This window comes from Mytilus edulis, chromosome 9, assembly GCF_963676685.1.
Source record: "Mytilus edulis chromosome 9, xbMytEdul2.2, whole genome shotgun sequence".
In the NCBI taxonomy this organism is placed as follows: domain Eukaryota; kingdom Metazoa; phylum Mollusca; class Bivalvia; order Mytilida; family Mytilidae; genus Mytilus; species Mytilus edulis.
The window spans coordinates 10420988-10436293 of NC_092352.1; the positions used below are offsets into that span (position 1 = coordinate 10420988).

General features: G+C 33.4%; 1 protein-coding gene across 1 annotated transcript in view; it reads right to left on the bottom strand.

The window, feature by feature from the left end:
* LOC139489503 (uncharacterized) overlaps positions 1-15306 on the bottom strand; it is a 255507-nt gene that overhangs the window by 32578 nt on the left and 207623 nt on the right. The window contains exons 152-166 of the mRNA XM_071275986.1: positions 13652-13826; positions 13036-13310; positions 12066-12221; positions 11601-11784; positions 11179-11327; positions 10323-10815; positions 9906-10114; positions 9298-9484; positions 8818-8988; positions 7982-8377; positions 7132-7282; positions 6757-6890; positions 5688-5776; positions 4917-5100; positions 3221-3332 (exon numbers count right to left, since the gene is read on the bottom strand). Of these exons, the coding sequence (XP_071132087.1) occupies positions 3221-3332; positions 4917-5100; positions 5688-5776; positions 6757-6890; positions 7132-7282; positions 7982-8377; positions 8818-8988; positions 9298-9484; positions 9906-10114; positions 10323-10815; positions 11179-11327; positions 11601-11784; positions 12066-12221; positions 13036-13310; positions 13652-13826 (3065 nt within the window). The remainder of the gene's footprint in view (positions 1-3220; positions 3333-4916; positions 5101-5687; positions 5777-6756; positions 6891-7131; positions 7283-7981; positions 8378-8817; positions 8989-9297; positions 9485-9905; positions 10115-10322; positions 10816-11178; positions 11328-11600; positions 11785-12065; positions 12222-13035; positions 13311-13651; positions 13827-15306) is intronic.

The following is a 15306-nucleotide window of genomic DNA, read 5'->3' on the forward strand; positions in this document are numbered from 1 at the left end:
AACTGGCTGCTGGAATATCTGTCTGATGTTCTGTTAGGAGTATGTGTATGAATTCTGTTCCAGCACAGTCTGTACATGGGGTATACAAAAGTCTGAAAACAGATGACATAGATAGTTATTGTGACATTAGAACTGGCTCCTGGAATATTTGTCTGATGTTCTGTTAGGAGGATTTGTATGTATTCTGTTCCAGCACAGTCTGTACATGGGGTATACAAAAGCCTGAAAACAGATGACATAGATAGTTATTGTGACATTAGAACTGGCTGCTGGAATATCTGTCTGATGTTCTGTTTGGAGTATGTGTATGTATTCTGTTCCAGCACAGTCTGTACATGGGGTATACAAAAGCCTGAAAACAGATGACATAGATAGTTATTGTGACATTAGAACTGGCTGCTGGAATATCTGTCTGATGTTCTGTTTGGAGTATGTGTATGTATTCTGTTCCAGCACAGTCTGTACATGGGGTATACAAAAGCCTGAAAACAGATGACATAGATAGTTATTGTGACATTAGAACTGGCTTCTGGAATATCTGTCTAATGTTCTATTAGAAGTATGTGTATGAATTCTGTTCCAGCACAGTCTCTACATGGGGTATACAATAGCCTGAAAACAGACGACATAGATAGTTATTGTGACATTAGAACTGGCTCCTGGAATATCTGTCTGATGTTCTGTTAGGAGTACATGTATGTATTCTGTTCCAGCACAGTCTCTACATGGGGTATACAATAGCCTGAAAACAGACGACATAGATAGTTATTGTGACATTAGAACTGGCTCCTGGAATATCTGTCTGATGTTCTGTTAGGAGTATGTGTATGTATTCTGTTCCAGCACAGTCTCTACATGGGGTATACAAAAGCCTGAAAACAGATGACATAGATAGTTATTGTGACATTAGAACTGGCTGCTGGAATGTTTGTCTGATGTTCTGTTAGGAGTATGTGTATGTATTCTGTTCCAGCACAGTCTGTACATGGGGTATACAAAAGCCTGAAAACAGATGACATAGATAGTTATTGTGACATTAGAACTGGCTGCTGGAATATCTGTCTGATGTTCTGTTAGGAGTATGTGTATGTATTCTGTTCCATCACAGTCTGTACATGGGGTATACAAAAGCCTGAAAACAGATGACATAGATAGTTATTGTGACATTAGAACTGGCTGCTGGAATATCTGTCTGATGTTCTGTTAGGAGTATGTGTATGTATTCTGTTCCAGCACAGTCTGTACATGGGGTATACAAAAGCCTGAAAACAGATGACATAGATAGTTATTGTGACATTAGAACTGGCTGCTGGAATATCTGTCTGATGTTCTGTTAGGAGTATGTGTATGTATTCTGTTCCAGCACAGTCTGTACATGGGGTATACAAAAGCCTGAAAACAGATGACATAGATAGTTATTGTGACATTAGAACTGGCTGCTGGAATGTTTGTCTGATGTTCTGTTAGGAGTATGTGTATGTATTCTGTTCCAGCACAGTCTGTACATGGGGTATACAAAAGCCTGAAAACAGATGACATAGATAGTTATTGTGACATTAGAACTGGCTGCTGGAATATCTGTCTGATGTTCTGTTAGGAGTATGTGTATGTATTCTGTTCCAGCACAGTCTGTACATGGGGTATACAAAAGCCTGAAAACAGATGACATAGATAGTTATTGTGACATTAGAACTGGCTGCTGGAATATCTGTCTGATGTTCTGTTAGGAGTATGTGTATGTATTCTGTTCCAGCACAGTCTGTACATGGGGTATACAAAAGCCTGAAAACAGATGACATAGATAGTTATTGTGACATTAGAACTGGCTGCTGGAATGTTTGTCTGATGTTCTGTTAGGAGTATGTGTATGTATTCTGTTCCAGCACAGTCTGTACATGGGGTATACAAAAGCCTGAAAACAGATGACATAGATAGTTATTGTGACATTAGAACTGGCTGCTGGAATATCTGTCTGATCTTCTGTTAGGAGTATGTGTATGTATTCTGTTCCAGCACAGTCTGTACATGGGGTATACAAAAGCCTGAAAACAGATGACATAGATAGTTATTGTGACATTAGAACTGGCTGCTGGAATATCTGTCTGATGTTCTGTTAGGAGTATGTGTATGTATTCTGTTCCAGCACAGTCTGTACATGGGGTATACAAAAGCCTGAAAACAGATGACATAGATAGTTATTGTGACATTAGAACTGGCTGCTGGAATATCTGTCTGATGTTCTGTTAGGAGGATTTGTATGTATTCTGTTCCAGCACAGTCTGTACATGGGGTATACAAAAGCCTGAAAACAGATGACATAGATAGTTATTGTGACATTAGAACTGGCTGCTGGAATATCTGTCTGATCTTCTGTTAGGAGTATGTGTATGTATTCTGTTCCAGCACAGTCTGTACATGGGGTATACAAAAGCCTGAAAACAGACGACATAGATAGTTATTGTGACATTAGAACTGGCTGCTGGAATATCTGTCTGATGTTCTGTTAGAAGGATTTGTATGTATTCTGTTCCAGCACAGTCTGTACATGGGGTATACAAAAGCCTGAAAACAGATGACATAGATAGTTATTGTGACATAAGAACTGGATCCTGGAATATCTGTCTGATGTTCTGTTAGGAGTACGTGTATGTATTCTGTTCCAGCACAGTCTGTACATGGGGTATACAAAAGCCTGAAAACAGATGACATAGATAGTTATTGTGACATTAGAACTGGCTGCTGGAATATCTGTCTGATGTTCTGTTAGGAGTATGTGTATGTATTCTGTTCCAGCACAGTCTGTACATGGGGTATACAAAAGCCTGAAAACAGATGACATAGATAGTTATTGTGACATTAGAACTGGCTGCTGGAATATCTGTCTGATGTTCTGTTAGGAGGATTTGTATGTATTCTGTTCCAGCACAGTCTGTACATGGGGTATACAAAAGCCTGAAAAAATATCTTTGGTTAGTATAATACAATGTTCTAGCTAGGATTAAATGTCAGAGGGGAACAGTTTTAGAAAAAGGGCATTTAAGAGTACTTTCTTGTATGAAAATTGACAATAATCAAGTTTATGTATATAGAATTGAAATAATTAATTTATTTTATGTATTCTTGCTGTTTAATCCTGTTTCCAGTAGTTAGTATTATTTTTGCTTGGAAAACTGTATATTTTTTTCTGTGTAAACATGTCCCTTAAAAATCTTATACTTACATTCCATTAGTAGTGAGACTAGGAGTACCCATGATATAGGTAGAATCTTCTAAATAAAACAATATGGTATCTGCTTCATCATCTGTTGCCTCTAGTAAATACTGAAGAGTACCTGAAATATAGATAATGTTGTTATAATAAGCATCTATTTTTACATTGTAATGATCTATTTAAGTGAACAGATTTTGAAATAACATTTTAAACTGGATTCAGTTATATATATGAGGCAAATCAAATGAATTATTGTAATTTCAAAGCAATTTTTCATATAGATATTACTTGGAATTAAGTAACTTTTAATTGTCATATTATATGCTATCTATTGAACAATGTAATACATTTCAATACGATCTACCCATGAACACCACATTCTGTATGGTAGTGCCTGTCCCAAGTCAGGATCCTCTAATTCCATATATGTGATGGACTGTGAAACTCAGATCAGGAGATTTGGAAATTTTGGTCAGGAGATTAGGACTCAGATCAGTAGGTTTTTAATCGACATAAATTTTGTCCTAAATGTAACCGTATGATGCAGAACTTGTCTTTTAAAGTGTTTCTTTTCTTCAAATTTCCATCAAAATGTAATATGTTTATAATACCCTTGTTGCCTTTGTATTTGAATGATATCACATTAACCCTTTCAACGCTACACAAAAAAATAGAAAAATGGGTGCTGCTGCTGCATTTTTGTGTGTGTTCATTCATTAGAACAGTATATTCCTTTTCAGACTTCTGTATCTTTTTTATTATAAGAGATAAAGACACAGTTATTGCATGAAAAATGATTAGGAGAGCATGAATTGAATGTTAGGCAATTATTTCAGTAAAAGTTTTAACAGGTTACCTGCATTTTCAGGTAATTAACAAGTAAAAGGTGTAATTTATTACATTTGTGTTGAATACCAAAATATCTAGGTTTTATTACCAGTCCATGCTTTCTTGCTTAACTAGAGAATCCAAAGACTTTATAGAAATAGACACTACAGACAGAAACAAACTGTCTCTAATGATTAATAGCTTACCCTAGTATTATTTTTCATTTTCTCCACAATTGCAGTATCAAGAGTCATCAACCTTGGCAGTGGATTGGTAATAGAAATAGGCATTACAGACAGAGAAAACTATAGCCGTCTTAACTTTTTTGGGGGTTAAAGGTCAAAACCAATATGCCCTTATCTTACTGACAGACAGTTTGACTCAGTTAACCTAAGTTCCAAGAATCAACACAAATAACTACCAAGGGTCAAGGTGACTTGACATAAAAAGTTTGTAAACCGATGCTACAGTACAACAGTTACCGGTAGACAATTTTATACTATCAAGGTTAGTACAATATTTCTGCATACATAGTTTTGTCAATTTAAGTGCTACAGTACACATTTATCCACAGAACACAAATCAGACAATGTTTTACTGTTATATATAGGAGTCCAAGGTCAAGTCAAGGTCAAAGTGACTGATTGCTTTCTAACCCCCCATCCTATGATGAAACAGCATACCAAGTTTTGTCAACCAAAGTTCTATCATACAAAAGTTATTGGCAGGACACAAATCAGAGAAGATTTACTGTAATAGAGGTAAAAGTTCAAAGTCAAGGTCATAGTGACTGGATGGATAGACAGATAGATGGTGGGGGTCAATCACATATACCCCAAAACAAGGGGTATAATTATATCTCTTATGAAGATTTTACCTGAATCTTCCTCCATAGTAACATTCTCTGGACTGACCAATCTTGGTGGTGTATTGATTATAGTAGTGGACACTACAGATAGAGAGAACTGTGTTTCCTGTGATAAATACTCAGGCATTGATGTAGATCTTTTCTTACGACTTATTGTAGAATTTTCTTCTTTGGACTTCCACGTACTACAAACCTATAAAGACAATTCATTCCAAGATGAGAAACAGTAATAATAAAATTTGTATTTATTTAAGTTTCAAGTTTTATTTAAGCTATAAATGCTTTCAAAAATCAAAATTCATTTGTGCACAATATCCAGTTTAGAATGTGGTCCTATGGTTTTTTTTTTTTAAATCTGGCCAAAATATACAAGTTGTTGTGCTAAAAGTTTCAAAATAAACATTAGCAACATTTGGTAACAAAATATGTTTGATCTAAGTTTTTCTGAAGCTTTTAAGGTTCAAAAATAGCAAAAAGTCATCATGTTTTGACAACATATCCATAATGTACTGTCTGCTTGTAGCATATAGCATACTCTTATGGACAATGAACAATCAAGCACTATAAGACCAAAGTGTGGCTTTTTTTATGTTTAAAATAAAGTTAAAATTCAAGACCAAATTTGGGTAAGAGAAAACCTGGGTTTTATATTAGTATCTTCTCTTCAAAAACAAGCTAAAGCTTGTTTTGTTTTCACCTCAAAATTTTGGATATTGTCTCATGCATCTCTTAACCCATATTTTTCATATTTATATATTTATAAGAAACATTTAAACTTGCCAATGTAGTAGTACTTCCATCAGGGTTTATTGTCTCTGTATTGTTATGGTCACCACAAGTCTTACTGGTCAGCTCCCATTGTTTATCCACTGTAAACATACATTAATTTAACCCATTGTTATTGCAATAAATGTATATCCAGGAAAATAGTGCTCTTACTTTAAAACTTTTAATCTTATGAAGCCTAAAAGAACATCTGTTTGTTTAAAGAAAAAAATCTAAACTTGTCTTCATACACTATAAATGCTTTGAAAAATATGCAAATTGTTAATTTATGGATAGATATGTGTATTTTCACACACTTTTTCAAATATGGTTTGTTGCGGAGACGATTTGAAATGTGCAGTGGAATAAATTGTTTCATATAAAGTTCGACGATTTGGGATTTGGGAGTTCGACGATAACGTTATCCCAATAGCATTATTATATCCATATCACATAACTAACGAATGTTTGCTAATAACTACGTTTTAATCCAATATTTACAATATATACAATCATTTTCGTAATACAATTTCACAACATTGTTTTCGATGTTAACTTATCGCATGATAAAGACAATCTCTTTACGTCTGAACATTAGACATCAAATTTCACACTCATTTAACCTGATTCCCAGAGATGGTCAAAACAAAGTAATTAAATTAAATAGCCACAGCTGCACGTGCAGACGATTTTTACTTGAACTCTAAATGACTAGACTGACCTACTGAAGGTGTCATAAAATTTAGGAATACCGTTAAGATTAACCATTAACTTTCTACACAGTAATAAATTCTTTGGAAAATACTGTTATCTTTAACTAATCTTAGCAGACGAAAATGTAGCTCTATTTCAACATAATTATATTGAAAATTAACGATAAAAATAAACTTGCAAAATTATAAGTGCAATCAATAAAAACCGATTTCTACTCTATTAAAAAATCCTAACTATAAACAATCATACTAATAAAAACTAAAAAGCTATTGTCTTCAATTCATGGTTTGCATGGTTTAAAGGTTTCGGGGTTGACCCTTTCTCACAATTTTTTTTTAAAATCCTTTTTTAAAAGATTATCAGTTAATACCTGGATTCCAGTGTGTCAACATAATCCTTTGATCTCGGTCTGAACTGGTATCAAAATAAGTTATGTTGACTGGTCCTGGCATAGGTAAATGTCCAATTGGTACCAGAGTAAAGGAAAACATACTTGTTGATAATCTGAAATAAAACGCAATATTAGTGGATACATTCATAGAATTATCAAAACAAGGTGAAAATTAGTTGCAAACTATTCTATGTCCCATTTACCAATTTAGTTTAGAAATTGTTCACATTGTTTCACCAGAACCATACACCAAGCTATAGCTTGCACTTGTGTGGTGACATTATTTAATCAATAACAGACCTGATCCAGTCAAGTAAACTTATAATAAATGCACAAAACATGTCATCCACCCACCTTCTATAAAGAAGTCTGTCTACTGATTCCATGGTAGTATCAGGATTTACTATATATGGTTGGAACTCTGTAGAAGATACTGAATCATAAACAGTGGTTAAATCTGTGCTATCTAACGGTTCCATTAATATACTCTGTCCTGAGGCAAGCCCTGAAAAAATAACCAAAAACATTTATTATATCTAATGGTTACATATGCTTCATTACTTGGTAAAAAACTTACCATCAGGTTGCCTAATGAACAACCTGATTTCTATTCTCACTATCAGTTGTTTATAATAAGCCTGCTTGATTATCACCTCAGTTTTTGGTGAGGTTTGAGTTGTTTAGTCTTTAGTTTTGGATGTTGTGTTTTGTAAACTTGTAATTCAGTGGTTGTAATTTGTTGCTTTATATCATATTTGTTTATGGATTTTATTGTTTTGTACAGCACTCAGGCTTGAAGTTGTGTCATCTAAGTTGTTTTACATTTGTCATTTCAGGGCCTTTTACTATGAAATATTGGTTGAACCAAATGTTGAAGGGCATGGGGTTAACTATAATTGTTAACTTCTGCAACAATCAGTCTCTGGTGGCAAGTAAAAAAATGTTTTCTTATTTCTATAATGTTTGTCTTTCCATCATATCTTTTTTATTGTTATGGCATTGTCAGTTTCTCTTCACTTATTGGGTTTGAATGTCTTTTGCCTCTTTTAACTAACCAACAGTTGTACAATAATAACCAACCAATACACCTTTAACACTCCCTGTAGGTACTCACTACTGAGCTAATTATCCCAGTACTCACCAAAACTATGTGTCTGACTCATCAATGAAAATAGTTAAAGTGATTTGTGGTTAATATACTCACCATCAGGTGTAATTATAACAAGTGTATCCCCTACACTCCTCCTCTTCCTCTTGTTACTAGACATATCATACTCCACCTCCAGAGGTTCACCTCCCACTGATGTCTTCATCACAGCTTTGTCATCCATCATTGTAACTGTTCCCAAGGATTTATTACTACAGAGGTAGGCATCATTACAAGCTCTCAGTGTTATAAACAGAGTTCTCCCTGGCTCCATGTGGAATGTATTAGAAGTGGAACTACTTTGATCTTTCCTCAGCTCATGTAAGTCATATAATTTGTACTCATTCATGTAAATAGAGCCATTCTTTATCAAAACTGTACCAGACATGTTGACACTAATGTAGGTACAAGGGAAAATATCATCACTTATCTTGGATGATCCCAAACAGATATCTATAATATAAAAAAGTCTACACATAGCAACAATATTAGTATGTATATCAAACTTACATACAATGCACAGATTTAAACCCCTCTATCATTCTTTTTTGTACTTTTTTCAACATATAAACCATGCTAACCTCTATGAAATTTTATGTGCAACATATTGATTATGCAATTTAGCATAATGTCCAGTGGCAAATATATCATGCATATCAATAATGATTTTTCATTTTTTTTTGGACATGCAAATCATGTTTTTATACAATTGTTACAGCTTTTTTTTTAATCTGTAATGGTAATGCAATTTTGTTTTCTGTTTTAATGTCCAGTAGCAAATACTTAAAACATATTCATTAAATCTTTATATAAATCTTTTTACAAATAGAATTACTGCAACAGATTCAGTATAAAATGTACAAAATAATTTTAAATGTTCAATAACTGTTTACCATATCTTGTAACTGCTTCATCTTCACTCAGGGAAAATGAGAAACCTATAGAGTCGGGGTCTGTACCACGTTTAGAATCAGAAGGGTTGACAGGTTGATCAAAATCTTCAGCTCCTACCACTGTTGTGTTGATGACTTCAACATCAGGAGGTTCCAATAAAGCTACCACACCTGAAATATTTTTAATACATGTATCATAGTCAGCGTATACGAATTTGTATTTTGATCTTGCATACATCTGAGACTATCATAATGCATATTATTTGTGTTAGTGCTGTTCATACAGAGATAACACTTAACGTAAGGCAGAGGGGGCATAAAAAACAAATGAATTTCCTAACTTGTCATCGTTTTAAGTTTTATACTTCTTATGATGGTTGTTAAATCCTTATTTGAAATTTAAAAAAAATGGTACATATTTGAGCCTATGAACCCAACACTTTTAAAGTATATAATCAAAGGGTTATGCCATTTATTTACCTGTCTTATCATTCCACTGTGTGATTTGTCCTGCTCCATTCTGACATATTATAGAGACATAATAAGTTTGGTTACTTTGCATGACTCCCTTTAGTGAGCTGTTTATACCAATCTGCCTGACACCAAGTGATGTATAGGGTTGTATCTCCTCTCCACCGACTGTTGTACCAATAGCCCATAAATTATCCTACAGTTATATAATCTTTGAATTCATTTATTATTATCAATTCATTGAAATTTTAAGAATTCTGTATTTGCATAAGCAATTTAAAGGTCTTTACATATAAAGCAATATCGGAAGTCAGAATTACATGTTTCAAATAAATTTTGTGCATGGAAAAGAAAGAAAGCATTATGAAAACACACAAATTTCACATTAATAACACCTTTAAATATGAATATGGTGACCAAATAGATGCACAAAACCCTTTTTATATCCTTATGCTTGACACAGATGCAGCATACACTGCATTTTAGTATGAATAATATGAGGTATTGGATATAACAGAATTTAAATTTTGGTTGGTTGCTGTTTGTAAGACATCAACTAGATTCATAGATTCTGAATGTCAGTAAGTGGATGGATTTTAAGTTTTCAGGAATATTACCTTGATTAAGCTTTCATCATCATAACAGTACCAGTAAGCTTTGATAGTATCACTGGATGCTTGGTATTTCACTGGTGTAAACTCTCCCTGGGTCACATCAATATAAATCTGGGTCATGACTTCAGGTTGAAACACTGGTGGGGTCAGGTCAACATAGAATCCATCTGATGATCCTTCAGAGGTCAGACCTGATCCTAACAATACTCTCACTGAAAACACACAATTTAAGCTAAATATTACTCTCTGTAAGAATGCATGCAAATAAAGGCATTTACACCTGAACTGTCACTTTAATTATTTAATAATGAAATTAAACATTCAGTACTTTGACTAAGAACTAAAATCATTTTTCCTGAAATTCTTTTTAAATGATAAACTTTTGTATAATGGTAACTCTGGATAAGATAAATATGGTACCTGTAGTATAATACATTGCTGTTTTGTTGTATTGATGTCCTGTCTCATTTTTTGCCAGAATGTAAGGTTCAAGATCAAGGTTATTGAGGGTGAAGGTCACAACAGTATGCTCATTAAGATCACAATCAGACTGACAGTTTAATAAAGAACACTGTGTATTACATGGTATACACGGTCTATAGATCTCTCTGTACAGTACAACATCTGTTTGTAACTTTTCAGTACCGATTCCAGCCTCATACTTTATTACAGGATTAGTACCTCCTCTGAACGGATCACCATAGCGACATTTATTGCCAATCTTAGGTGGAATGATTAGATCTTTGAAGTATGCTTTAGCTGAGAAGACATTAAATAAGTCAGATATATCTGGTACATAGTTGTTACGATTCCATACATGAAGTACAAGTTTGGCTGACGTACTGGGTGGTTCTATACCACAGATTTCTGTTAATTCTTCATCATCTGCATGTACTTTTATACACCAGTTTATCTGAGAAAAAAACCCATCATAAGGTAAAACGGGTGTCTTCCACAAACTTTGAAAGTGAAATAGCTGAAACTATTGGTCTACATCTGTATGATATATGCCAATTGTGAGAGGACAGCAATTCAATTGTAAGACTTGTCATCTAAATGAAGAAAATAAGGTTTATCCTTTTATCATAACCTCTGTTTTACCATTCAAAACCATTTTTGTTTAATTCAATATTTTTTCAACTTAGCCAAATAAGAGGAGACAACTCAGATAATATATCTTTTATTAAGGAATATTTAGTAAATTTAACTGTTTTGTTTTGTAGCAAAAAATTGATCACCATTTTATTGGTGTTATGGTAGTAAAAAGTATACATACATTAACTTCATCATCTTTCTGTGGACTGATGACTACTTTGTATTGATGATATGCAGCAGAGGGATCAAATGATAAATCTATTTTAGCCTTCATTAATCTCTGTGTATTGTTGTAGGCCTGACACCAAGTAACTACCTGGGGTACATCACCTACAATATTATATCAACTTTACATATGTATAATCAAAAAATTATGCAGTACTGAAAAATAAATAGCATTTTTAACATTTTGCAGCTTTAATTATTATAGCAAGGTAAAGAAAAGAGTAAATTCACTGTAGAAGCAGTGTTAGACTTCAAAGAAATACGATGTATTCCTTAAATACTTAATTTTCAACATCCATTCATTTCTTGTACTTTTATATTGTATAAACAAACATCAGCCAAAGTTTAGGCTTTTATATTTTTACCATGTATACCTACCTGTCAATATCTGTACACCACATGCTGTCTGTGCCACAGGTACCTGTGTATCTATTGGTACAGTAACTACAGAATCGTCAGGATTCTTTACAATCTCATAGTGAGGCTTTATTGTAGTAGAATAAGTGGTGACAGGAGTTGTGGTTATATCAACATACAATGAACAGTTACAGAATGAACATGCCTACAAAATATATTTAATTTCTGATAGAGAATCATCTGTAGAATTTTTTTTAAAAATGATGAAAGATAGCAAATAATGTTTTTTTATTTCAAATATCAGTTAATAATAGGACATGCATTTTTAAATACATATATATATATAATTCATATTACAATGGGAAAAAGTTTAATCACAAATTATGGTTATAACACTGTTTAGATTACATTTTATATTCAATTAATATCTATTTTCATATTTCATCATGATTCATGTTTTATTTTCTATTTTATACAAGATTATACCTGTGGAACTGGATCTTCAAGGCAACAATCACAAATATTGAGAGTCCAATCTTCCTCAGTTAAGTAATCATATGTAGATATCCCATCTTCAGGACCGTCCCATAACATGATTCCTGTAACTGGAATCCCTTCCCCACCTGCTGCCTTGACTGATATCTACAACACAAATATACTGCATTATAAGAGGACCATCCAACAACATCAGTGTTTCATTAATTTAATCAATGATAATATCATCCTTGGAGTTCAGTATTTTTGTCATTTTACTTTAATGGGCATTGGTCTTTCATATTAGGTATTATCTAACAAACCTGGCCGTTTCAGGAAACTTTGGCAAAAAAGTTAATCACCAGTGACCAAATTATGTAAATGAAAACAACTAATGGTCACCATACAGCCTTCAACAAAGAAGCAAACCTATACCATATAGTAAGCTTTAGCTTGATGAAATTAAAACAATTCAACCAGATACCTCCAGCCTGTTTTATGTATGAAACAATTTAATGAAAGAAATTAAAATAGACAACTACCAAGGCCCCCACTGAATAACAGGCTCCTGACCTCTGACAAGCACAATCAGGGTAAAACATGTCTATTGACACAGAAAATACAGGCTAGAATAATGAATTACATATTATTTAATCTATGACATGAAATCAAACAGACATAAAAAATATTAGTCAATGTAGGAATGAACATGATTGTCTGTGTATTTATATTTATATCTATAGTCATATCAGTCATAGACCATCAGCTTTCTTTGGATGTTATGTCAATAGTTAATTAGATGGTATCTAGTCTAAAATTGATATGAAATGCTTAAATATATTATAACAAAGTTATATATTGTATATTGTTTATTGTTTCTTTTTATAATTTGGATATGAGAATTTGTTTCAAAATGATGAACATGAATTTGACAGCTAATTTTCCCTTTAATCTCACAAAAATTTCTATATTGTACTTTTACCTGATATGTTCCACCATTTTCAAATTCAGCAGACCTGATGTACGCCCCAGTATACATTTGTTTCTTATTAACATCTCTTGACAGCTTTATACTGATAGCATTATCATAAACCAAGTTCTGGATATTCTCTTGTCTGTGAATAAGTGACCATTGTTGACCACTGGGATCTTTGAAGCCAATTTGATGTAGTTTTTTCCAGCCTGGGTCATTGATCATAGATACAGCCTGGACAGGACACAATGGACCTTCAGGATTAGCAAAGTGCAAAAATGTGCCTATAACAACAAACATTTACAATTCTGACATAAGGAATATACACTGATAAACTACATAAAGAAATAAATCTATAAACAATTCACATATCTGTTTCTTCAAATTGAAATTGAAAAAGACATTGTTTCTTGTTTTTAAGGGGTCTTGGTGGCCAGGTTGTCAACAAACCATGTAAAGGTCAGCTGAACTCTGCCAGAAATAGTGCATACTTTGCATTCATTCCATTGACTAAACATTGTTGACCTATTGCTTGTTACATAAAAATATCAAATCATAGATAGCATCATTATGTTGGTACAGTATCATGTCGATATCCTATTAATTTACACAATCTAATTCAAACCTGTAATTGTAGCTGAAGAGCCAAACCAAACTCTGTCATTAACAAAGTTTGTACCATCAACCACATGTCCTGATGTTGGTTTTGAGGAGTCATATAATATAGGAGCAGATTCTGTACTGACAAACTGTCCAGCATGATTGGTAGCCATCAGTTTTATTATGTATGGAATGTTTCCCTGTAAAATGTAATTCAAAAGTCATCATTTGTTATTTTAAACCAAATAGAAATCAGCTTCAATGCTGACAAAAAATCGACTTATTTTACATGAAGCCTTGATATATTAGCTATAGAAGAATTGGTATTAATTCCAATGAGGTAATTACCAACTAATTTAAAATACTTTTTTGTAGCATAAAAAAACATAACAATACATATAAAAATCCTAAAAAATAGTTCATCTGAAATGTGTACATGTATTAATTTTGTTGTTTGTAGTGAATTACTGATCCATGATGACTAGCCCTCTTCATTTGAGATCATTTGAATGAGATTTTATAGTTTCAAATGGAACACAAAACTAGAGGCTCTAAAGAGCCTGTGTCGCTCACCTTGGTCTATGTGAATATTAAACAATGGACACAGATGGATTCATGACAAAATTGTGTTTTGGTGATGGTGATGTGTTTGTAGATCTTACTTTACTAAACATTCTTGCTGCTTACAATTATCTCTATCTATAACAGTACTTTCTGTGGAAATTGTTATTGAAAATCTTAAATTTTAAGAAAATTGTTAAAAATTGACTATGAAGGGCAATAACTCCTTAGGGGGTCAATTGACTATTTTGGTCATACTGACTTATTTTTAGCTCACCTGGCCCGAAGGGCCAAGTGAGCTTTTCTCATCACTTTGCGTCCGGCGTCTGTCGTCATCCGTCGTCGTCCGTCGTCGTCCTGCGTTAACTTTTACAAAAATCTTCTCCTCTGAAACTACCAGGCCAAATTATACCAAACTTGGCCACAATCATCATTGGGGTATCTAGTTTAAAAATTGTGTCCGGTGACCCGGTCAACCAACCAAGATGGCCGCCATGGCTAAAAATAGAACATAGGGGTAAAATGCAGTTTTTGGCTTATAACTCAAAAACCAAAGCATTTAGAGCAATTCTGACATGGGGTAAAATTGTTTATCAGGTCAAGATCTATCTGCCCTGAAAATTTCAGATGAATCGAACAACCTGTTGTTGGGTTGCTACCCCTAAATTGGTAATTTTAAGGAAATTTTGCTGTTTTTGGTTATTATCTTGAAAAATATTATAGATAGAGATAAACTGTAAACAGCAATAATGTTCAGCAAAATAAGATTTACAAATAAGTCAACATTACCGAAATGGTCAAATGACCCCTTTAGGAGTTATTGCCCTTTATACATGTTATAGTCAATTTTTAACCATTTTTTGTAAATCTTAGTTATCTTTTACAAAAATCTTCTCCTCTGAAACTACCAGGCCAAATTATACCAAACTTGGCCACAATCATCATTGGGGTATCTAGTTTAAAAATTGTGTCCGGTGACCCGGTCAACCAACCAAGATGGCCGCCATGGCTAAAAATAGAACATAGGGGTAAAATGCAGTTTTTGGCTTATAACTCAAAAACCAAAGCATTTAGAGCAATTCTGACATGGGGTAAAATTGTTTATCAGGTCAAGATCTA